Genomic DNA, 26,856 nt, shown 5'->3' with positions numbered 1-26,856 from the left:
AGAAGGATTTATCTGTGCTACAAGCCCTATTAACTGTTCACCCTCTCATCTGTAGTATAATCTATTTATGTAACATTTTCTAAAACTGTATGGAGCAAACTTTTCCAAGGAGCAGCAGGCGAGTTAATGACTTGTGGTTCTTGTTACACCAGGTTTAGGACAATTAGAGGTCTTGGCTGAATGTTTGTGGGAGTAAGCCTTCCCCTGCATAAGGTGCAGATGCACAGAATTTTTAAAAGCGAATTTAAGGATTATATTATTATATGCTGCTTCACACAATCAAAACACGGGGCACTTGCAGGTGTAACCTTGAGCAGTTTGGCATAAAATAGGCCTTTCACTGTATTACAAGATTTGACACAGCTGACTAGACTGCAGCTCAATGTACAGAGGTGAATTAAAATAAATTCCTATAAATATGAACATTCAGCATTGAAAAACTCTTTAAAAGGCCAACCCAGATGAAATACTAAACAGTCTGCTTTAAATGCAACATTAACATTCTTAAAACAACCAAGTACCTAAGCAGTGCTTACAATCACCACATTTTAAAACTGGAATTCTATTTATAAAGTATTTCTGTAGAGTTTCCAGTCACCTTCTTCATTAATAGACTTGCAGAAAAACCACTAACAGGAGAGCAGCCTTCCAGAACAGCCTTTTAAAGCTAATTAGGATATAGCAAACCTCATTCTACACAAGTTCAGTTCTGCAAACCTCACAAATGAATCACTGTGTTCATATACTTAATCCTCCAGATCTCAAGTTATTCACGTCCTCCTTGGCGTTTGCAGGATTAGAATCTAAGCATGTTGTTTCCTCCCTCTCCCATCCTGTCAGTAAACGTGGGATCAGGGCTCAGAACATGCCTGATTCTGTTCTCCTAATCTCCAGTAATCTTCTCAGTGACACAGGATCTGTTGCAGAATATCGGGAGGCCACATCAAAGCGGAACAGTGAGTGGAAACATGAAGTTACATCCAAATTTATCAATGCAGGCTCCACATGCTGCCAAAAGGTAAAACAGTATCTATGGACATCTTCCAGTAGCACTAAATATTAAGGTAAATATTACCTTAAAGTCTGCAACTTCTCTCACAAAGCTTATTTACAAATGGGACAGGATGTGGAGCCCAGATGTGTTGCCACTTTAGCTCCCGACAGAAAATTCCAGGTAATTCATGACTCTGTGAAAACCCAACTAACACAGTGCTGAACACAAAGGAGGGTTTGTACAAACATACAGAGTTCTACAGCCTGAAAATTTAATGGGTGGATTCAACCAGCAGAACTCTCTACAGCATTTCTAAGGGGTAGAGAATAGAAAAGACCATCCTCCTTCAAAGTCACTTGTGTCATCAGGCAGCACAGAGAGAAGAAAAACAGCACGACAGTACATTTTGGCCACATGCATAGAGAGCTGGGGCTGACACTCTACAAAGGGCATTCATTCCCAGCTGGAAAAAAAAAAGTGTCTGTCTGTGAAGCTCTGATCAACTGCAGTGACTGAAGCAGATATGAAAAGGTTATGAAAAAGTTCAACAAGGTGAAAACATGTGTGAGGACTGAGACCTCTCAACTGTGAGTTATGAAAATATATGTCCAAAACCCACCTTCAGCTCAGTATTTGCCTAATACAGCTGTTCTGCTGTCTGTACTGCCACAAGGTCAGATCTAATTAAACAAACCAGAAAGACTATCACTGGCTTCAGTCCTTGCTGAATATATGCTGAACTTTTACATACATATGTATATACACACACATATATAATAAATGCTGGGAAAAATCTAGATCACATTCATTTAAATATATATTTATTATATATGTATTTTTAAGAATTTTTAGGATTAATTGATTCACTAACAGACATTTTATATTTATAGAAGAAAAACCTCAGCTTTAATTAAGGAAACACAGAAGAGCCTCATCTTTCATTAATCTAGCTCTACTGTCATGAGGTTAGCTGCCCATTCAACATCACAGGTTTTAATAAAATAAATATTTCATTGAGTGAGAGTGAATTTCCCAACATCTCTCCTTGTTTGTTGCTTGTTAGGCAATTACATCAAACACTGCTTATATAGGCAGAGAATGCTCGTGTTCAATTTTGTGAAGCTACGATCTTATTTTGGAGAATATTCTTTAAAATTCAAAATAGGACAACAGTTGTTGACAGAGCTTAGCAGGCTGTTCAAGGAAATGTAGTGTAGTAAAACTATGCTGCTTTTTAAATATTTATATCTTTTTAATCCTTGCAGCAGATAATCCTCTTTGCAGAAACATGAACACCCGTGATTGCTAAGTCCTTGCTTTTCAAAATTTAGATTTGCAATTTATTTCTAGCCCAAAATTTGTACGAAAGTATTTCTTAAAATTTTACTTGGATCAATTTACCTTCCATAAGCAAAGCGCCTGTCTTTGTGGTGGTCCCCAAAAGTATCCCACAGCCTGAGGGAAACACTCACTTCATCCACAACATCTCTTGAGCGTTCAAGGACCTAGAAGAGAACACACAGAACATTCTCTTTCCCTCCATCAGACAATTACTTTGTAATTCACCCCATCAAAGAGTCCAAAACATACTAGGTCAAGGGTCTATCTCATGCAGTTTTTACCAAATGATGTATCTTATAAGACAGGCAGAATATTTATATCCCTAAAAATAGGTTTGATAAATTACTTTAGAACAAGAGGTGTATCAGAGCATGGCTGCAGTAGAGGTCACTCATAAAATACTTGTGAGCTCATTGCTGCATCCTGGCAGGGTAAGGCTTGCCAAGAAACAATAGCAGCACCTCACAGCATGTGCTGCACACCTCACACACTGCAGCCCTTACCTCCTGGCAGACACGGTACTGATCAATGGCCCAGACGGTCGGGACGTGCGTTGCCAGCAGCTGATACTGAGTCAAGGTTGTGTTGCAGGCTCTGGCACAGATCAGACGAGTCTTTCCCACTGCATTATCTCCAACCACCACACACTTGATAGTTTCAACGTTGGGTCTTTCGTAGTCCATGTCAATGTCCATTTATCAAAAACTGGAACAAGACAGTTAAAGTTGTTTTCTACTGTGTGAAAACAGTGCTGTTTAGAATCAGAGTCTTTTACTTCTTCTTCTTGAGAGATGCCTGGAGACAAAAAACTCTTAAGGAAAAGTGTGTAGTAAACTGTCCCAAAGTAGGCCAGCCAGTCCTTTAAATACTGCTCAGTTATGCAAATACATAACAATTTGGACCACAGTGGCTTTCTGCTGCTCACATGCTATTTCCACTTTGGTTTCTGTAAACACAAGCCTGTTTGCAGAAGATAGATCTTGGTGAAACAAGGACAGCTAGCATAAACTTACCTCTTGCTAATACTTTTTATGCCAGGAGGAAAAAAAGTCTGGGCATCAGTGGGTTTAGCCTGAAGGATACCAGTATAAACCTGCCTTCTGCAATCCTTCCCATTCAGGATTTGGTTTAGGGCTGTCCAGACAATATTGCTAACAGCAAGTCACACAGATGGCTTTAGCACACAATAAAACTCACTTGTAAGACAACTCCAGAGACTGTTTGCTACAAAACCACAATTCCCATTACATCCTGCAAGTATCACACACTCTTAATTGTCCAAGGAGAAGTTTGTACAGATCATGGACTAAAATGAAACCAACGAGCCAAGCAGGAACTTGCAAATATACTCATCTATACCTAGAAATTCTTTTTGATGTGAAATGGAAAGTGAAGTTTTTTGAAGATACTGTCCTCATGGAAAGATATTATTGAAACAATTTCCTTTAATATTCCATGGCAATATATTGAACAAATGCCTGGATACAAAGGCAAGCTGGAAAAATGGATATTTGAAAGACTAAAACCAACTCTTGCATGTTTACTACAGTCTGTCATTTTCATATGTGGGATCATAGTTTGATATATCTGAATTTGATTTTCTAATGTCTAGCAGTATATGTGGGATCATAGTTTGATATATCTGAATTTGATTTTTCTAATGTCTAGCAGTCTGCTGAGCAATCTGATCTCTGCCAGGGAATTATAATCAAGGAGGGAGAACAGGGAAAATGCAAGTCACAAACCTTTTCAAGAAGGCTTGCCTAATAATTATTTCAGCAAGGAACCTACAGCAATTTAATTGACAAAACACAGGTCATCATCTGGAGTGATGGTGTCCTCTTTTCTGAGAAGAAAGCACTACAGATAAAGAAATCCAATGACTTGTTTTAATACCTTTTTTAATATTCACATCTCATTCACACTTAGTTTTAGACTATATATTAGCTGTCAGGCTGTTTAAAATAACAGATTCAAGCTATTTTGGTGCCCATTTTTCACTGTCAGAGGCACAATGTTCTGATTTAAGAAAAAATCATGTTTAGTAACAACTAGTCAAACACTGATTTTAACTGTATTCTTTTTCATCATTTAAACTGATGTACACCAAGAACAAAAGTCTTTGTTAGAACTCAAGGTTACCCATTTAGATTAAATTTTGACTATGGACTGTGTGCTAACAACTATAATGGCTAAGGCACATTTGTACTCTTTGTTTACGTGTGGAGGGAGGAGTTAGGGACGGCACAGACAAGGCGCAAGAGTGATTTTTGCCACTACTGTGTCACACTGATGTTTCCACAGACACTGAATGCTTCTGAAATGCTGCAGCACAAACTCTCAAAAAAAAAAAAAATACATTTTGAAGTTCTCCTACCAGAGACTGAAACGTGGGCCCAGACCCTTGGCATCCTGGCCCAAGCGCAAGGTTGCACATAGAGCTCTGCAATGTGCCAGATGCAGAGCAGAGAACTCGACTGAACACACACACAGACACAGACACACAGACAGACAGACAGACACACATAGACACAGACACACGCACAGACATACAGAGACACACACACACAGAGACACAAACAGACACACACACACACAGAGACACAGACACACACAGACACAGACAGACACACACACAGAGACACAGACACACACAGACACACACACACAGAGCCAAAGACAGACACACAGACACATAGACAGACACACAGACAGACACAGACAGACACACAGACACACACACAGAGACACACACACAGAGACACACACAGACACAGACACAGACACACACACAGAGACACACAGACACAGACACACACAGACACAGACACACACACAGAGACACAGACACACAGAGCCAAAGACACACAGACAGACACACAGACAGACACACAGACACACACAGAGACCCACACAGACACACACAGACACACACACACAGACACAGACAGAGACAGAGACACACACAGACACAGACAGAGACAGAGACACACACAGACACACACAGAGACCCACACAGACACACACACGCAGACAGACACAGACACACACACAGACACACACACAGACACACACACACAGAGACAGAGACACACACACACAGACACACACACACAGAGACACAGACACACACACACAGATCCACACAGACACACACACACACACACAGACAGACACACACAGACAGACACACAGACACACAGACACTGGCCACACGTGAGCCCTCAGGGCCTCGTGACTCTGGCCTGCTGCGCCAGCACGGGGCTCTGGGCTGCTGAGGACACAAAGCTGCTAAGAGACAGCCTTTATCCCCTCGCCTGCCTTCTAACCTGCATCCTGACACGTTACTGGTCTCGAGGTGAAGCACTCCAGAGGCTTCCAGCTCCCTTCTGTGATCCAGCCCCAGCTGCCTGCTGGATGGAAGCACCCACGAGGCTGGCACCTGGGATGGCCACGGGCTCTGTACCCTCTCTGTGATTCCAAACACAGGCAGAGAACCAAGAGCTAACTTCTTGTTCCTCCTCAGCATCTTTGTTCCTTCTCAGTCACGATATAAATAAAAGTACAAAACAACCCTTTTTTTTTCTCCACACTACAGAGATCATGGCATGTTCATACACCACAGCTTCATAGGCAGGGCCCCAAATGAGTAGCAAAACCCCAAGAGCTTTCAGCACATGATCTTAAAAAGTTTCAAGTCTGAGAATAAACAGCAACCCCTTTGACATATTATGTGGTATTAAATTACTTCATATTTTATTCATGCATGGACTAGACATCACAGATGGAATGTGGAAATGTTTACAAGGCTAGAAAGCAAAATGAAGGAGCATGGCTAGTCAGTGTGTCTGGTTGGTTTTAAACTACCAAGCAGAGATGCCAAATCAATTTTTCTTCCAACCCAATATTCCATTAAAAAGCTGTTACACAGATTAGCTGTCATATTATATAACAATTTGATTTTAAAATTCTTCCAAAGTTCTTAAATGGTAGCTCTGCAAAAATGTGCTTCAATCAGTCACAAAATATGTCTTAAGTACAAAGTCCAGAATCTTAAAAAAATTTCCAAGAGGATAACAGAACCAGTTTAAAATTAAGAGGCAAAAATCTAAGTAAAAGTAACTAGATAAATCAGTGAACCTACCTGAGAATCCTAGAAAAGGAACATATGAAAATAAAATATTACTGGGGTTTTAATTTTCCAATGTACTTAATAACTTAAAGCAAAGTTATCACAGGACTCAAACACAGCATGCCTGAATGCCCTGCTGTAGATCAATGGCAAACTAATGAAGATATTTTTAGCGTGACTCAATACTGCACAGGACAGAGATTAAAATAAACTGGCAATAAAAACAAAAGTAGAGCACTGTGGCTATGTTAAGGAAAGTTTTTAAATACCTTCCAGTATCTATAATGCAACTATGTGTTAAAAATCCAGATCATTTTAATATTGTTCACTAGTTTTCAGGAAGGGATTAAAGCAGAAATAGCTCCTGAAGAGACTGACAGACAGAAGCCCAGACAGATATTTAGACACCTCAAGTAAAACCAGATGCTAACAACAAATTCCAGTATAAACAATTAGCAAAAAAGTTGATTAAATGCTTACAAATGTAGCCAGATGCCTTCTGGCTACTGCAATGATTAAAGCCAGGAATACATACAAAATCTAAAGAATACAGCCACAGTTAGTTTTTTTAAGGTAGCCTCTAGGTTAAGCTGGTGCTAAACCTATTATATAATCACACTGATTAAAAATGCTGAACATGTATTTACAAAACTAGAACAAAAAAAAAAAAGATAACGAGATTTGAGCTCCTAAAGTCTGGTAATATCTAGGAAGACCAACTGGAACTGAAATCGAACTGGTTAGACAAGAACAAAGCAGCATATATAAAGATTAAAAAAAAAGGCATAACATTCTAAGATCAACGAAAAACTTGCTAAAACCAACCTACAACCAGCAACAGCTTAGTTTACCAGCAAAACAAAGCAGGGTAAAACTATGAGGAAAGTTACTGGAAGTGTGACCAGTCCCAGAAAGGGCATTGACAAAATAGCCAGAGAATGACAGAAAGGCCATCAAATGAGGGGCAGCAAGGAACCTACCAGGGAAAAGGTCTGATCAGAAATCACCCTTTCCAAAATAAAGGTGCACAAAATTCAGCTGCTTAAACCAGTTCTAAAGAAAGAAGAGCAGATGGATGGAAATGGAAAAAGATACCCGTAAGAATAACACAGGATCTCAAAAATCTCTTAGGATGTTCTATTCTTACATTGTCACCTGTGATTGTTTGCAGATGAAGAGAAGACAGAGGCAGCTAAAAAAGCAGGAGATGTGAGCAGACTCAAGATCTAACATAAAGCCATTTAATTAATTCACTTGATTAGCAGTTAAGAAATATTCCAAATAAAGCTGATTTATTTCCAAAGAACTATAAGGCTACTATTTTGAACTATGGCTTGCAGATGGTTATGATTGCCAAATTCTTTTTCTTTTGCTTCACCTTAAACTGCTGTGAGGTGCTTGGTTTTTCATTTAGTTTTTCCTCATTGCTAAATGAGTTGTTATTATAATCACCATAAAACAGTTGTGGTTGCCATAGCATGCGAGTTGGCCAGCCTCAATAATGAAGCACTCCCATTCTGGAGAAATTTTCCAAAAGATCTGTAGATGAAGCACATCACCTGATTATCGAGTCCACTGGTACACAGAATAAACACAACAGACGCACACAATCCCTCTAACTCTCTGTATTAGTGTAGGTGTATTAATATACAATAGATAACCAGATCATAACCATGAACTTGTTTTAAAAATGCAGCTTAACAAATAAAGGTACGTTTGCATTTTTCTCTGCTAGAAACAAGGTGGGTGAAGATCCAAACCCAATAGCGAGCTGCCTGTGAAGGATCAGGAATCCACCCCTGTGGATCTCTAAATGCCCACTTTGAAATGTCCAGATGTTTAAAATCCTCACTTAGCATATACAAAACATAACCAAGATTTTTTTTTTCAAAGAACAATAGCTAATTATCAACCCTTTTCTCTTCAGCACAAACAAATCATCAAGAGTGCCTACATTAATCAGTAATTATGAGGTGATCCTGCAGCCATTTACTTCTTAGCTGTGTACTTATAAGACCCCTCAAAGCAAACATTTTATTTAGCTCTTGTGGTAAGAGCAAACTCTTCAGATGATAGTTCAGAATGACAGCATGTAAGAACCTTGCCTGCTCAGTGGAGTTTTTCTTCAAATTATTCCATGGAAAAAAAAAATTAATAATTTCAACTTGTGTCAAGTAATCTGACCAAATATACAAACCAGGAACTCCTTCAAACAAAGGGGGTGCCAACCACAATTAAAATGTTACAATTTTACTAGAGAAATCTGATGGAAAGAGACACCAAAGTCTAATATGACTTAATATGAATGGTGGGCAAGGGAATTTTCTGAAAAACTCAGGCCACCAGCAAGGCAAATAAGATCATCAAAAATTCTCCCCAAAAAACACACTTCCCTGAAAATATATGAAAGTGCATTTGTAGCTACTCCGTATTTCAATCTATTCTGGAGATGTATTTTTTAGTACAGTTTTGGAGTGACTCTTTCAGAGAGCCATTAAGCAATAACATGTCAAAAAGAATATAAAAAAATTTACAAGACTACACAACACTCTTGCCTCCATCCCCAAGTTGCAAAATTACTGCTTGCAACCATGGAAACTGGAAAAGGAGATACAAAATGCCAAGTTCTTCAGGCACTGAAATCACTGCCTTGCAGTGCAGAATCCCAAGGCACCAGCACGCTGGCAGGGACCAACGAGCATATGAGCCAGAGTAAGTGTGTGAAATGTTCACTCTCAATATATAAACCACCATGTGCTGTTTCAGAATCTTGAGTGGATTAACACAGATATGCCAGGGGACAAAGCAGGGGAACTTAGTGTTCACCTGTGCAAGAGCGTAGAATTCACAGACAGCTCTGATTTGGGGAAAGGTTAAGGGCCAAAAGGCTGTTTTGTGGTTTGGCTCAATTTAATCAATGAATTTAGGGCCCCACCAAGTATATTTGTGAGGTTAATCACAACATGGGATCAAGCAACAGATAAACTACCAGCAGCTGAAAGAGCATCACAAAACATTTTTTAAAAGGCGTATATTAATATTAATATTAATATTTTGTTAAATCATAGGAGGCCTGTTGGGGAGACTGGTTTCAAAAGGAAAACGATTCCTGGTCAGCATCAAAGAACTATCTGGTGACAAAGGGTAGTAAGACTCAAGGTGGGATCAGATCACTAGGTCACCAGGGGACAAAGGTGGGCATGATCCATATCAGCCTGGATTCTTGTCCTGGAAGAAGCAGCATTACCCTTTTGCCATTACATTTAAAGTTCTGGCAGTTTACATGGAAAGACTGAAGAGACTACCTCAGAAGGAAGAAATTCAAGATTACTCTGGAATTTCTCACCTACTTGCCCTACCTGGTCCATCAGCAGAAGAAAACAGCAGATATATCAATGACTGGGGAAGGAGAAAAACCCTTATATTCTAGAGCTGACCTGATTGCAAATGTGAGACCCTGGGCTCTCCCATGGGTAGAAAGAGAAGGGCAGCTGATGGAAATCTTTCACTGCACAAGGTGATAAATGAGGTAACCCTGGCTGTTGCTGCCCACAAGAGTGCAGGTCAACATAAACACCTTTATCTTCCACATTGGCATAACCTGGTTCTACCCTTTTTCTTCTGTCTGGGGATAGCTTAGGGCCAGTATCAACAAAGAAATAAATCCCTCAGAATGCTGCTAAAATTTGATACAGCTGGAGAAGTTAAACACTGAGGCTGTCATCAAGAGAGACTCCATTTGGCTTGCCTGAACCAGCTTCTTTCATATCAGCTTTTGATCAATAAGCATCAGATTAATTTCTGGATGCTACCTCTTACTTTTTAAAGACAGAAGTTCTCAGAACCTTCCATTCAGCTGCCATAACCCCCACTCTATCCCTCAAGTTTTAAAGGGGATGAAAAATTGACCATGGCTTCACACAGAAATGAAAGGGGCAGCCCCTAATAACGATGTAAAGTTGAAGACAGAACAGATGTCTCTAAGTTTGCTAGAAAACTTCTCAGTCAAATGATCACCACAACCCTCACAGAAATTGTAGAGACAGGGAATAAGTCCTGGTTTGCTGTGTCAGATGCCTGTCACTCTGCTCTTTCTCTGCCTGCATGACTCCAGGTTTGTTTGTTTCTGTTAATTATTAGGATTCTTTGTCAAGCCCAACTTACCTCTGTGATGACACAAAAACTTTTGATCACTAAGAAAGAACATTTCCTCAGATGCCCAAAAATTAGAGATACTTGTAAAACACAAATTCTTCCTACATAACAATGTGTAAAACAGACTGCCCTCTGCTGAGGGCAGACAGCTCAATAGCTGAGAAAAAAAACATTCAATTTTAGGTACAATAACAGATTCTCCTGAGCCTCCTAAAAAAAAATGCAGCTCACAAGGACCTGTTTTTGTATTATACACACTCAGTCTATCAGACCAAATAGAGACCCAAATGTAGAGGTCTGCATTAGACTTGAGCTATGTCAAGTATCTGACAAGTTCTTCAGGAAGACCTGAAGGGCAGAAATCAACAAGCTGATTACACTGAGCAGCTTACATATTATTTTGACCTGTGACATACCTTGGGATATCCTTTGAGATGAGATCATCGCCCTAGAAATTAACCCACATGGCAGGTGAAGGACATTTAATCATTTCAGAAACCTCATGTGTGGGAATCTGGGATGAGTGGTTTTTACATGGTGGCAGAGCTGCAGCACTGCCACTCCTCCCTTCACCAGTTTTCCAGAGTCTACTACACAAGGTAGTCCCTTGTGCCTCCTTTTGCTTCTCCTTTCTTGGCGTGCGCAGGGATGTGGAAAACAGTGCCCATAGTGGACCCACCCCTGGAAAGGGGAAAACATCCCTAGAGCTGGCACATGACTTATTTAAGGCTGGCACTTTAGCTTTGCCTATGCATCTTCTGAGGATTCCAGATATACCTGGCTACAACTGACTGTTCATTCCACTACCAGAGATAATCATAGCAGACACAAGGGACTAGGCAGTGACCAAGATCTGGCATTGCTCTGGGTCATAATCTGTCACATCATCACAAACCGAAATTAACTGGGGCTGACACGCATAAAAGTGGCTGAGAACCAAGTACCTAAAGAATGGACAATACCCATTGACGGTGATAACCATCACCAAACAGCTGGCACCTTTTAAAGCAGCCACCCATAAAATGCACAAAGTCCTCAGATCAGTCCTCCTTCTGCAACAGAAAGTTATGCTGAAAGAGCTGAATAAGGGTGCACCGCTAATAGCATGTTAATTCAGCTCAAGAATACATTTTTGAAGCAAATATTCCATGGTTTGGTTCACATCAGGTGCAGCCAGAGTGCATAAACTGATTTTTGAAAGGGAAGGTGTGCCACCCACCAGTGAATGATAAGCATTCAGTCCATGGGACCAGACTAAAGGCAGTCTGAAGTAATGCCCTTTGTCCCTGAGTTGTGTGCAGTGTGGACACAGCACCAATTTTTTCATTCCCAGACCCCCTGCTACTGTACCACATGATCCATCAGTGTAGACAGAGCATCAGGTGCTCTGTATTGGTATTTGGATTAACATAACTGGGGCAAAGATGCAGCTGAATCCTTAAGGACTGCCATGCCCAAGAGTATCTGGGATAACATATAAAACTCAAAGCTTAAAGGAAGATGGGTCCCTGGAAAAGTCTGACTCAACATTACTTGGTTTCATGATTAGGTTTCAACCTTTAGCAGAGGTTGTTAGTGATTGTACACATACATGAAACAGGTGTTGACACTGTATGCTGTTCCTAAGCAGTGTTCCCAACTGAAAGAATACTGAAGAGTATTCTTTCAGTTGGGAACCGAGTACTGAAAGAATAACAACAATAACCACCAAATAAGGCATTCCCACAACTTTTGTCCATTGCTGTGGGGAAAATATGTATTAAGCTTCACTAGAGCTACAAACATAGAATATTCCAGAGACACTGGTGACCTTCTAGCACAGAGAGCTGTTGAATTCACTTTCTGTACTTGTTCTCTTTCCAAAAGATAGAATCAGGCTCTTGCTTCCTGAACTTTATGTGACATCTCTTATGCATCCTCTTCTTTGTTAATCAGTGATCTTAGAAAGACATTATATGTGCTTTTATTCATTCCCAGACACTATTAGCACTAGGAAACTACAAAAGCAGAGTGAGACCTCATGACAGCAGGAAAAACCCACACAAGGACCTAAAAACTGACTGGAACAGCAAACACTTCAGGATGGCAGACTTCTGGTAAATGCTATTTTCAGATCATGGGTCAAGTTCTGCACTTATGTCTCAAATGCAAATCCAGCAACATTAACAGAGTAGTGCAGGAGGCACATAGATGGAGGGTTTACTTGTGATGTCTAGTGCCACACAGAGACTCATTTGCAAAGAAAAAAATAATTTAAAGAAGAAACAAATTGCTATCTTGTGTCCCATGTCAGACAGAAAGCAGAAGAAAACAGAAAAGCAGAATAGTGTTGGATAGGATGCAAAGGGAATCCATATTTTTATTTAATTACCTGTCTTTAATGCCAAAGAGCCCCAGCTATGACCACATACACTGCAGGTGCACCAATTATATATATGCACCACTCAATCCTTCAGCAGAAAGTTTTGAGCTCTTTTATGGAAACCCAATCAGTGATCCAAGGATACAATCACCCAGTCTCTGAGCTGCTCTGCAAGTCTGCTGTATGCAGCAAGGATGCCTGAGCTTTTCCTTTCCCCCTTCCCAAGCACATACTTTGCTCTACAAATGTAGACTTTTCTGGCAGGACGGAAGGGAGCAAAGAAGGAGCATATCAAACACCTGTTGCTCTTTTGCTTCTCCTCCTTCTGTCCTTTCATCCCCTTCAGCACAAAGTAACATCTGGAAAAAGGACTTAAGTATTTTTCCAGCAAATAAAATGTATTAACAAAGAATCAAACATCAGGATTTACTGGTCAAGTGATCAGCTCTTCCTCTCAGCCTAATGCTTTACAGCATTTATGAAGCTTGGAGTTTTAAAAGGGCAGGAGTTTTAGAAAGCTTCCCAGAGCTAAAATTGATGTTTATTTCTTCTTGGATAAAAATACTTCTGTGTATCTGAGCCTGTCCCAGATCTTATGATCATTAAGTATTATGTCACATAGATAAAGAGCCCTAGTACAAATACTGAACTCACTTTTTTTTTCTTCTTTAATAGCGTGTAGATGCACTGTATATCCGAGACATAGAATCAGGCGTGAAAATGCAACATACACAGAAAGAAAAGCATAACCTAATGGAAGAGGACCTCAGAAAAACACTGAAAAGAAATGAAGCCATTCCGTTTCCATGAGGTGTGACTCCTGATCCTGAAATACACACTGTACTGAAATATTACTGTTTACACTGACCAGTAATGACAACTCTTCAGCATAATCGTAACAATGGTGGGTTTCTCCCTACATGCATTATTTTTGCCTAGAAAGACCAGCAGCTAAAGGACTCCCCTTAAGCACACTGGAAAAGCTAATTTCCACCTCAGCTTCCAGTAGAGCTCAAGCTATTACAGCTCAAGCTGAACATTTGGCTTCAAGTCAGCTGTGTGTCCTGAAATAGTATACAAACTGAGGATGAACAAAGTCATTGAGACTATTCTGGCATCACTTCCTTGCTCTTGCTGTGACCATATGCAGAACCTCAAGGGCTTTCTTTTATTATTATCATTTTTTTAAACAAGCATATTGCCCTCAGAGCAGTGTCTTGACCAATAGAAGGCAACTTCTCCACCTAGTCTCCCTCGGTACATCCAGTGACTGATTTCTCTTTGCTCTAGATGTCAGATGCCACAATACCTACTAAAGGTTGACTAAACAAATTAAAAGTCTACTACTGTTTGTCTCTATAGTCCCTTTCTATGGTCCACAAATAGGTCCCGACATAGACACCTGAAAATCTGTGCCACAAGACCCCCCAACAGCCTCCTGCTGTTGTCACAGCAACTCACAGCAAACTCCACAGACACAGCAGGGAGAAAGGGGAAGGGAAAAAAGAGGGGAAAAAGATATCTTTCGGGTTTTCACTAAGTGACACTCAGAGGTACCAAGCGCCAGGAGGCTTGTGCTTCCCGTACACATCATACCCGTCTATTTTTGCCTCGCACCTCGTGGCCTCGCTGGAAAAGGAAGCCAGACAGATCTGCTTCATCAAGGACTCAGCCCTCTCTGTCCTCGGAGGAGGGGAGGATGCCACCACCTCCTGCTCTCTCCGGACGAGGCAGGAGAGCACCTGCGGGCAAACGGGACGCGCGGGGCGCCGCCACCCGCCCCCTGCGGAACCTCCGCACACCGGCAGCTCGGAGCACGATCGCGCCCGGGCGACGCGGGACCTACCCAGGAGGGCGGGATGCCCGGAGGCCGGGGTGCGTGCAGCGGGGCTGGCCCCGGCCCCGCGGCACCGGAGGGGATGGCGGCCGCCGCCGCGCCCCCTTCCCGCGGCTCCTCACGGCGGCGGAGCAGCGCCCGGAGCCGGCGCGGCTCGGCAGGGAGGCGGCATCGCCGCCGGCGCTGCTCCGCCCGCCCGGCCCTGCGGCGGGGTCCCCGCCCGGCCCGGCCCGCCCTGCGGCGCTGACTCGGGCGGCGGCGGGGCCGGCGGCAGCCGTGACGTGCCGGCCCCGCGGTCTATTTTTAGCGCGGCGATTGGATTTCATTCATGAAACCGCGGCCGCGCGTAAAGGGGCGGAGGATGGAGCCGCTCCCGCATGCCCGCCCGGCGGAGCGACCCACGGCCCGCAGCGGGGATGGCCGGGGCGCGTCCCGCCCCTGCCCCACGGCCCGCAGCGGGGATGGCCGGGGCGCGTCCCGCCCCTGCCCCACGGCCCGCAGCGGAGGCTTTCTACTGTAGCCTCGGACGGTAAAAGCTCGGACACGAAACAACTTGGAAGCAAAGCAACACCCCACCATAGGCAGTCTTTATACGGATACACTGTAAATACTGTTAATACATTCACGGTGCAAAGGTCCTGAAAGCCTCCCTGGATGATGCTCTAAGTTGGGCGTGCGATTTCTTACTGCAAGTACTGGTGCTGTCTTTTGAAATCACTTCTCTCTATTCTCACTAATTTTTGAAGCCTTCATGTAAAATACACACATCACAATTAAACCTCAACCTCCTTTTCTCTTACAGTGGTAATCTAGACTCGGTGTTTTCAAACCAGTGAAAGCAGCCCAAGGCTCTGTGTGTTACAATCCAGACCTGGCTCCCTGCTAAAACAGCAGTCTCTGGCTCTGTGTTTACCACTTGACATCAACAAAACTGTCACTAACCAGTAAGGGGCACGGGCACAATTGCTGCAGCTAAGGAGAGTTTTGACATAGCTGTGACTATTTAAAAAGTAGTCACTATTCAAAAAATAGTCTCTTACAGCAACCTGGACTCACACATTGCATAGTCTTGTAGCATTAAGTCAGTAATTTGTTGGAAAACATTATAAAGTTGTTTAAAACTCCACTTGCAAGAATAGTTATCGGTACCAGTAACAGGTTAACAGTATCCAAATGCATTTGGTTATAGTCAATTACTTACATTTTTCAAATACTCAGAAGCCAAACTTACATTAACCAGGTCAGACAGCAACAATTTTCAGTTGAGTACATCTATGTCAGGACAAATTACAGTTTGCAACTTTGTATCAAAGGAGGCTATTAGGGGCAGGAGAACAATGTGAATCATGGCAAATATTGTTATTTTCCTAGTTCTGCACAGTTTGGATGGACAAGACAAATGCATCAGAAAGTAAAACAAATCTCACTCAGACATCTACTTACAAGCAACGAAATATCAAGTTGATAATGCAGGCAACAAAAAGTAAAAATAAAAGTAAACAGATTTAGAATGTGTAGTTGTTGTAGGTTTCTAGTTGGGGAATAATTAGCATTGACTCTATGACTGTAGAAGGTTGATCAATTGTTTTATTATATCATTTTATACTATATTATACTATACTTATTAAGAAACTCAGTAACTCTTACAGCTAGTATGATACTGCTTTGACATAATTAGTTAATCTAAACACTATCTAGTGTTAAATTAAGAAATTACCTTTTGGTAAACAAATTTGGATGACACATTCTACATGTGTCTACAAATCTCTATGACACATTATCTCCACTAGGTGCAACTAGTGGAGATAAGAATTGTTTCTCATCCTTTTCTCTGATCTTCTCATAGCCTTCCCCAGGAAAGTCTGTGCCTGCTCTCTGTGGCCAGAGAGCTCCTGCCACATGTAGTATAATTACCTTCTGTTTTTTAAGTTACAATTTCTAAGGGAATTTTTCTTCTCCACAAATGAGACCTAAATTTTACATTCTGTGCAAGTACACACAGTACATGCAATGTATTCACATTTTTCTCAGATACACAGTTTTTAGGCAAACAAAAAACCCTCATGTTCATCCCACTCAATTCAGGACCCTGGGCAAAGCAGTGTTATACAAAAGGTATTCCTTTTACTAAACTGTTTCAGTACGTCAATTTTTAATTCCTTATTGGTACTTTTTTTCTACAGTCTAAATGATCACTTTCTGGAGAAAAATCAGAGCTAGAACTCATGTCTCTATTAAAAATACCTAGACTACCACTGCTGCAAACAGTAAGTGTTAATGTGATAACAGGTAAGTTAACATCACATCAGAGAAAACTGATACAAAGCAACCAGACTTGCCATGATACTGACTCAAGAAGTCTTGGACTGCAATTCAAAAAAAAATCCCAAACCAAGACAATAAAAAACCCACAAACCTTTAGATCTGATTCCCAGCTCTTTACAGAGCTTTTCTACAGAAAAAAAAAAAAAAAAGGGAAGAGGACAGAAAGAAAGTGTTATTTTTTGGTGCAAAATAGTAAATTTAGCAGAATACAACAATGACAAAGATTAGTCAAGTGGTTAAAATGGGAAAAATAGAAAGAGGGCATTGCTTTTGATGGAGGAAAAGAAAAGGTCTCAATTTCTCTCTTTTTTTCTGTTTCATCAAAGGGTGATAAAGGCTTCTGCTGCTGTGGAAATAGGTACATGCTACTGTATCATTTCCATTTTAATGACCATCCACAGCAATTTTTACCATTCAGTGCTTTCCCACCATAAATGCAAAACTTCTTACATAATTCAGATTGCAGCTTTTCCAGCAAAGTATAAAATAAAACCCCAGGACAACCAGAAATTCTCTGTTCTCTGATACATAATCCTGTATGGAAGCATATTTACATTTCCCCAAACTTTTAAAACAAACAGTTTAGTTTTGACCATAAACTTGAGTGACACATTGAGAAGTGGTTGGAGTGCATCTCTAACACAGTGTAGAGCAACTGACAGTTTCTAGGCTTTGGTACAAGAAAGCACAGTAATAAACCACAAGTATTCCCATTGACTTTGCATAAGCATTAAAAATACACAAATGGTAAAGTTTTATTCATTTGGATGTTTAAGTATTCCAGGTAGCTAGCTTGGATTTTTCATTTTCATTTGTTTTTTTTTTTTCAGGGAGGAATAACAGCTAGAGGGAAAGGGAGAAGGGAATAAGCTCTGTCTTTGCAAGCAATCCTAAAGGACATGGCATTGGACCATGGTAGCATTTAACTACAGTCTGCTTTTGCCAAGTCAATACAGCTTTCCAAAACATGTTTATGGGCTGCCAAGTGAGCTCCAGCACTGCAGCTCAGTTATGTGCTTTAAATACTATCTCACAACTGAGAGAACAACTGGATAAAAAAGACTAAAATAATACTTTAAAAATGCATTCACTCCCATGGAGAATTCTACTTAGTTTTGCTAAATTATAAAATGCATTTGAAAGAACAAATGTAAATCTACATGCCCATATGCTCCAATGTATTGTTTTTTACTCTGGGGCTAAACTAACCTTTTGGTTTTGAGACTATATTTCTCAGATGATTAAAAAACATCAGGAGAGAGCATCAGTTGTGCATAGACTGTAACTGAGTTTACAAATAACCTTTCAACTCCTGCATCTTGAGAGGCAGTTTAATTCCAGAGACTGCTCAAACATGCAGTGTTAGCAGAACTCCTTAAGGAACTTTCTACCAGCTCAGAAATGCTGAATCTCAGTGCCCTCAGGCCTTGCCATCCTCTGCACTTCTGAGACACTAGAGAAAGGCTCAGGAGGAGACAGGTTGAAAAAATACCAGTCAAGGATACCAGGAAGTGCAGGAAGAAGGGACTACAAGCACTTGGTTTAGCTTCTTTGACAAACTCTTCTGGAAGGGGAGCCCATGCTTCTCACCATCCCATCATAATCTAAGTCTGCTGCATCTGCAGAGGATTGATAGCCTAAGCGTGGTAACTCTGGGGTTTAGATTTTACATTCCTGGTTATCAGCATTCTGAGAAAGTCCAAATCCCAAACCCAAGGGCTATGTGGAAGCAAGAGGCTCTTCCCTGTATTAGACGTCTAGGTACAGTCTACTTAAAAAAAAAAAAAAAAAAAACGAAAAATGTGGTGACGTGGCTCTTTGCTCCCTCTGAGGACCTACTCAAGCTTTTAATTCAGGACAACTGAGATTATTTCCCTTCTGCTTTAGGTTGCAACACCCAAGCACAAATGCAGTTTCCTATGACAAGCTACACCAACAACACTCAGGAGGGACAGTTACAGAACTGAGCTCGTTCACTAGAAGAGGGCAGGTCTGGCATTGCAGAGACCGCCTGGGACTGTTCAAACCCAAAACCAAATAGAATAGGACATCCTAGAGTTTCTCTCTCTCCCTTACCCTTGAATGCAGGGGCCTTTCATATTAGAAGACTTCAGGGGCATGTTTGGATTAAAAAATGTTAGTGGAAATAATTTAAATGCACAAGGAATTATGTAAAACAAAGTAAGTTAAATTGTCCTGTATGGGCTCCACATTGCATATGGCAATCTCAGAGGGACAGAAGGTGCTCTCTTCAGTCCATGAAATTTGCTTTCAACAATACAAAGACAACACGAGTGAATGTTGTACAACCAAAGTAAGGAAAACGTGGTACTTCAGTTATAGACTTCCCCATCCACCCATTGCATGTGGTGTATGTAGTCTCAGCCAGCTGGCAGCATGTGAATTAAAACATCAGAATTACCACCTCCTGTCATTGTAGTCTATTTTCCCCCACAATTAGGCTTAGAGACTTCAATGACGTGGGTAGATCGAAATAATTTCCAACTACTTTTGTAATGGTTTAGGATATATTTCATTAGATTTTATCCATAAAAATGAATAAAGAGAACAAATGCCTTGAATAAAACTATGTAAGAATATATTCTATAAACATTGAAATAAATTTCAACTCATTTCCTGTCAATACAATTTTTGTATTAAAAGGTTTGCATTCAGGGCTGCAATGTACCCTTGCCAAATGCTCATGCATTTCTAACTAGCTTTCTTTTCAAAACTATTGCACATTGTACCCAGTCCATTCTTCTCTTTGGTTAGCATCTGACGTAAGGTGTCTCTATTTAGTGACATCAACATCTACTCTCAGCCAGTTATGCAAATTGATTAGGCCAGTTGCATCCCTTTTCCTACAATCCCACATTTGTCTTAATTCTCAGAGATGGAGACATGTAACACACACAATGATACCTTCACTGTGTTCCTTAGACACCAACATAGACCACTACACATTTATTTGTTAGGGTTTTTTCAGTTCTTCATTGAATGCTAAATATAGTGCAAGACCATGGTTGCTTAAGAAGCCTGCAGTGCACCAGATTGTATTAGAGCAGTCTGTGAATGATATGTAGCACCAGTGGCCTTATGAATGATATTTCCCAATTCTTTTTAACTAGAAAAGGGATATAGAAGGCTTAATACAGGCATGTATTTCGAACAGCTGAGTAAACAGGAAAGACACCATCTACAGAAGGAAAACACCAATACTCATAATTTGGAATAAAAATTAAATATCTACATTATTTTCAGAGGGTTATATTTCAACAATGCTTTAGTTTTCAGTCTTATTATGTGTAGGATATTGGCTTTTGCATTTCCCTGCTTCCATATTTAATCTTGTTAATTACAAGACCCTAATTTTCTCCACCTCATTCCAAAACAGAATATCAATTTAGGTGGGAAGAGTCCTCCAGAGGTCATCTAGTCCAACCTTCTCCTCAATGCACAGCTAACTTCAAAGCTTGATCGGGTTAAGGACAATCGGTCCACAATCTCCAATCCACGTGTTCCATTGCTTAGCCACTCACTATGAAAATGGCTTTTTTTACAACAGCGAGAAAATTTTTTCTTTATACACGCCTTGCTACTACTTGTGACTGCTGCCTTTTGTCCTTTTGTCGCGCAACTGTGAGAAGATCTGGTTTCCCCATAACCCCTTGTGACTGAGATAGTAATTAGATGCCCTCTTAACCTTCTCTTCTCCAGGCTAGATAAGCAGCTCGCTCAGTGTCTCTGTGTATATCTCATGTTTCAGTTTCCCCACAGTATTAGCAGCCCTTGGTTGAACTGTCTTGAGTTGGTCAATCTGTCTTTGGAACGGTGAAGCCTGAGCAGAGTTTCTCAGAAGCCACCTCACAAGTCTGAGCAGAGGGAAATGAGCCCTGCCCTCGCCCTCCTCACTGCTCTCAGCCTCAGGCAGCCCCAGACGTGGCTGTCCCCATTGCTGGAAGGGCGCTCAGCCGAGCCAGGTATGTCCCAGCCTGTTCACTTGTGCTGTCACAGTCTCTCTGACGGCCCCTTAAACTCTGATAAACTGCCTTTCTCTTTCTACTGTGTGATCTGGTCTGAAAAGGGAGTGGATTCACTTGAACAGTCCCAGTTTGCAAAGTTAGGTGTACCAGGATACAATTAAGCAAAACAAAATTTTGGCTTAATAAGAAGAACAGCAAGAGAAACAGCTGAGCATTTATGTAAGAGTCTCCCAAGGGAAGAAGTGGCAGAATTATGGCTCACTGCACTCCCAACCCAGAGAGGATGAGGCTGTTTTGGTTCTATGGCAGAGTTTTGTATCACATGTGTAATCTTTACTAATGGGAGCAATTTTGCAACAGCTTGTATTTGCTATATTCCACACTTCTAGCTCCTCAGGACTACAACATGCATACAAAAGATTTAATCAACTTATAAAAATACTTCCAAAAAAAAAAACCCTAAATAGAAAAAACTGACTAGTAGGAGGATTTCTTCTTGGCTGTGTCATTTTGCTGTTTGGCAAGGGAATGAATCTGGAAGTAATAGTGCTGGCATCTGCATAACTGTTCAGAGCTTCTTAAAATGTTTCTGCCGTCTAATCAGATGTTAATGGAATGGAAAGAAGTCCTTTGTGGAATGAAATAAGAGTCATAGCAAACAGTCAGCTGAGGAAGATTTTCTGATCTTCTGTCTGTCTGTCTGACCTTGTAGCTAGATGTCAGTCTCCACCTCTCCTCTATGTAGATCAGTCAAAATTCACTTGTCTCTGAGTACTGAGTTTCCAAGAGACTTGAAACATCTTTATACTACAATTACAGAAGGTTTTCAATGACATACACAGACTTTGCTTCTCACTCTTGATCTAAGCTATTGAGCTTTAAAAACCATACATAAATGGATCAGCCCTTTTTCTTCCAAGCATGATTAATGCTCTCTCTGCCTTTTGAGGATTGCAGAAATCACCGACTAAAAACCTAGGAGATTTATTCGCAGGAGGATACAAAATTTAGACCAAATTTTAGAAGCTAAAATATTGGTCAAAGATTTCAGAAATTCGACAGGAGCAATACACAAATAGAGACCTTTGCAACAATGTGCCACCCCTGCTTGGAGTTGCTTCTATTGGTGGTATAAAGAGATGATGCGGACAAGTCTTGAACACAGATCTCTGGTTACAGGAATGGGAAACATTGGGTAGGGTAAGAGGAAGAGAAACAAAGTGGATTTTGTGGCCTTTTTCACAGTTGCCAAAGCCTAGTGTTACTGGTCTCTGAATCACTGCTTATATACAAGAACAGCAGCCACTAGCCATACTCTGATCTTTACAGGCTGTCAAACCAACAGAGGACGATTAAGTAGAAGAATCAAAGGCAGCTTAATCTCATCATCACTGATCTTAGAGAAACAGCCTTATTAGCTACAACTTACTCTTCTACACCTCTGTCCCACAGCAAGCTAGACATGAAAGTAAGACCCAGTTATGGTTTTAAGAGCCTGATATAAATCCTCCTGAAACTGTTGAGGAAAAGCTTCCAGGGACTCCCCTGGGCTTCAGTGTGGGGAGTAATTCAAGAAGAAAAAGTCGACAGAATTAGTTGCTACATGCCTGTCTTAGAAAGATGATAACTTAAAGCAGCTGAAACAAAACAGAAGTGAATGAAGCACCTGTAACTTCACTATTTTTTCATTAGCTTGTTCAAAGAGTGTGCTTATTTGGGTTATAATCCCGCCCCCCCAAGATTACAGTACAATTCTTCATCAGTGTGATTCTGCACAGTAGCAACACTGTGGGATTTTATGATTTCAAGACCAAATTCAAACTTTGTTACATTCTTTGTATTTTATACCTTAGAACCACTCATTTTTTGAAAGAGAAAGCTTTTCCAGGAAGGTAAGACCTTTCCAGGAAGGAAAGACCTGACATGATTTAGTCACGCTAGCAAAGACTGCCTTGCAGAGCCTGCATTTTTGCAACACAACAAATTCAGTGGGTTAGACTGGATTATATCAACACGAGGTTTCTACTGTCCAAACGCCACTCATGTATTTTAGTGGTTTACTTCAATATGTCTAAACAAATCTAGTTCCCTTTTTTTTTGTTTCCCCAATGAGTTAAAGTCATAAACCATATGCAGAAAAAATACCACCAGGGTTGGTTCTGATGGATATCTTCTACTCCCTGAAACACTTCCTATAAATTCTAGCAAAACAGTGTAGCTGAAGGATAATGGTAATTGCAGAAATTGCAGAAGAATGCACACAAGTGATCCATACAAGAAAACACACACAAGTGATTCCAAGTCTAAGCAGCAGGCAATAAAGACAGTTTGCATGTTTCACCACAGGCTGCTTGATGAGACTTCCCTAATTATGTTTATTAGGAATAGTTTCCAAGAAGGATTTTGTTCTTTTAAATGCTACCATTCAAAAGCTATCAACCATGAAATCACATACTTCTTGCATATATTTGCAGTTTTCACAGAGGCTGTAGGACTGCTTCCAGGACCTGCCTGAAAAGTATCACTGTTACAGGTTTGAACTACAGATTAGGCACAAATCAAAGGGCTTAAAGGAGTGTGTGTATACTGCATAATTTGCAAAGTACTGAGTAAAAGACATCACTTTCCAATTACACTTAGAAGTACAGCATTTAAATATGTCAGGAACAGAATATACCTTTGTAAAATTAAAAAACTAGAACCAGCAGCAGCAGTGGTTTTGAAGCTAATTGGGCATTCAGGGAACTTTAACAAAATCAAAAATATTCTAGTGCCTTGAAATTTCTCACCCACTCATTGCTTGAAAGTCATATTGCCAAAGCATCTACTAGCAGGGATTTTTTCCCTCTTTCAACAAAGTAGCAAGACATGTAGCATTCTATTTTTAAACTTTTCCGAGTCAGGCAAGAGTTCTTTTCCTGGGTAAAGAAGAAGAGAAGAACTACAAAGGTATTAATCTTATTTACTCCCATACATATTGACAAAATTGCTAGAGCAGGGTGCATTTTGTAGCATTATAAAATCCTCAAGAGAATGAAATCCCTCCCACAACTTGTCCCCAAAATATTTTTGCAGGAAAAGGTACGAATTATTTACAAAAGGAATTGCCAATAAAATGTCATCAAACTGCATCTGTTACAGAAGATAAACATTCCTCCACCATTCCAATTTTTTACATTAGGCTTCTAACTGAAATTCAGATCTACAGCTAAAATACTATTGTACCCTTATAGTAAGTTAAATGTTCCTTAATTATAGTGTTGCCAGTGAGGAGCACTGTTGCAAACACATTAGAGAATTAAAAGAACAAAATTAATGCCTGGAGAAATTCAGTGGAGACAGCTGGAGCCTGACCCACAGGTATTTTCCTTAGAAGACAGTAAAGTATTTTATGAAATATTCTTCTGTATTTAGTGACCAATAATCTACACTATAAGCTCACATGATAGTCAAAAAGATGTCTCTCAAATAGAATTGACAAATTCAGGCAGTTCAAGTGTTATGGAACAGCCATAAATCAAAAACTGAAACGTGGACAGCCATAAGGCCCCACAACACACACTTCCATCTCAAGTGTAAACGGTACCTGTTGCTCAGGACAATTACTGGGACACCTGCCCATGCTGAGCACATCTAGGATCCCATGCAGAAGCAAATTTGACCACTGACAAAGCAGCTGAAAACAAAAAGCAGCTAAAGCTCAGGTACTGTTACCATACTATGTTTTTGTTACTGCAAATCCTCATTTTGAGGGTGCTAGGCCCTTCCTTCCAGAGGTGTGAGAGACAGGTAATTCCAGCTGGCAAGAGAATGTTCTGATGTAACAGCACTGATTTTATATCCAACTTTGATTTCTTATGTTGGGTACCTTGATGCCTAAACTCTCAGAATTAATGGACATTTCAGAACTGCATCATTTCTTTCTTCCTTTCCCACCTAACTGTAACAAATTGTTCCTGATTCTGCATAGGTGTTGTGAAAAACAGCAATTCTCCTGTATGCAAAGCACAGCAAATCCCATGAAAAAGTTAGAAATATGTATTTCAACAGTATGGTAAACAGTGCTAGAGAACATAAATTTAATTACAAAGATCAAAAGCAACAAACAGCAACACTGCCCTTCCTCTCACACCTGAACCACCCCACAAGGCAGTCCCCCACGTTTCTAATCTCTAGTCACAAGCAGTTGTTAATGTGAGAAGAACTAGTTCAAGCAGTTTTAAAATTCAAAATTTCCTCTGATAAATTTAATTCTGCTGAAGGTTGCTGTTGCACACACACCCCTCTGCTGGCTTTGCAGAGTCCAGAACTTTGTATTTACCATTCTGAATTGTCAGATACATTCAAGTGCCAGATTGCACTGTAGAGGCAGTAGCTATTTTATTCCACTGAGTGTGAAGACATTAATCTCTGAGAGAGCAGTAGCCTCTTTACCCAGACAGCTAAATTTACTACTACTTGTCTCATAATGCCTCAAGTGACTTAGAAGCCCAAAAGCAAATAACCTTTGACTGGGATGTTAAGGAGTAAATAACACCTCTACAAAGATACATCTCCCAGAGATGTAGCATTTTCTGATTCAAGCATATACCCATCCACAAGTCAGCTTTTTTTCAAACCTGCAGATATATTCACTTTGAGAAGTGAGACCAAATCAGAGAAACAACAGGAACTGGTGTGGATACAGCAAATTTCTGAGAATATTGTTCTGTAATTTAGCTATATGAGTTATACATGTTACTCAGAAATTCATTTTAAAACCGTCTAGGAAGTGAGGCTTGACACTGGGAGCAGAGGTGAAAAGAGATATTCAGATTCTTGGGTGTGCCATTTCCCTCAATAGGTACTTTTTGATGGTGAGATCAGTGAATGCATATTAAATAATTAATAGCATCAGTGTCCTGGTTTCAGCTGGAATAGAGTTAATTTTCCTCCTCGTTGCTGGTACAGAGCTGTGTTTTGGACTCACTATGAGAAAGCTGATGATGCACGGGTGTTGTAGGTGTTGCTTGGTAGTGCTCACTCCAAACTGAGACATTTCAGTGCTCTGCCAGTGAGCAGGAAGGCCAGAAGCTGAGGGGGAGGAGGGCAGGACAGGTGACCCAAACTGGCCAAAGGGATATTCCATACCCTAAAAGGTCTTGCCCAGTATATAAATTGGGGGAGTCAGCTGGGAGCTGCCAATTGCCGCTCAGGGCTGGGCTGGGCCTCAGCCAGCATGTATGCACCACTTATTTTTCTGGGTTTTTATTTCTCTCCCTTTCTTTTCTCTCCCTTTTCATTCCAATGATTATCATATTTTATTTCAATTATTAAACAGTCCTTAGCCCACAGGTTTTACCTTTTTTCTGATTCTCTCCCCCTCTAATGTACTGGGGGTACATAAGCAAGCAACTACATGGTACTTAGCTTCTGGCTGGGGTTAAACCATGACAATCACAACTTGCATATGTGTAATACTGTATACTGGCTTTCAGGAACTGCATTACCTACAAAATTACTTCTATTTTTATTCACAAAGTATATATTTGTCTTTGATGATGTCCTGAAAGGGACTCATTAAATTACTAATGTGACAATTAAAGCTATTAAATTACCAGTTTTGAGGGATCAATTCAAAGCACATTGAGATAAGCATAAATCCAAAGTAAACCAAGTGTCTCTTCACTTCATTGACCCTCCTATGAGGCTCTGAATGCTAAAATGTCTTTCTCCTGACAAGAT

The 26,856-nt window shown here is 40.6% G+C and overlaps 1 protein-coding gene across 2 annotated transcripts in view; it reads right to left on the bottom strand.

The window, feature by feature from the left end:
* RHOBTB1 (Rho related BTB domain containing 1) overlaps positions 1-26,856 on the bottom strand; it is a 49,532-nt gene that overhangs the window by 16,744 nt on the left and 5,932 nt on the right. The window contains exons 3-4 of one of the 2 annotated variants that reach the window (XM_068197108.1): positions 2,839-3,040; positions 2,396-2,499 (exon numbers count right to left, since the gene is read on the bottom strand). In XM_068197108.1, the coding sequence (XP_068053209.1) occupies positions 2,396-2,499; positions 2,839-3,030 (296 nt within the window). In that variant the 5' untranslated portion in view covers positions 3,031-3,040. Of the gene's footprint in view, positions 1-1,613; positions 1,675-2,395; positions 2,500-2,838; positions 3,041-26,856 lie in introns of those variants that run through there. The other variant, XM_068197109.1, reaches the window with a different exon arrangement.

This window comes from Anomalospiza imberbis, chromosome 8 (assembly GCF_031753505.1).
Source record: "Anomalospiza imberbis isolate Cuckoo-Finch-1a 21T00152 chromosome 8, ASM3175350v1, whole genome shotgun sequence".
Classification (NCBI taxonomy): Eukaryota; Metazoa; Chordata; class Aves; order Passeriformes; family Viduidae; genus Anomalospiza; species Anomalospiza imberbis.
Note: the sequence above shows the minus strand (reverse complement) of the source record. Positions and strands in the feature narration are given on the sequence as shown.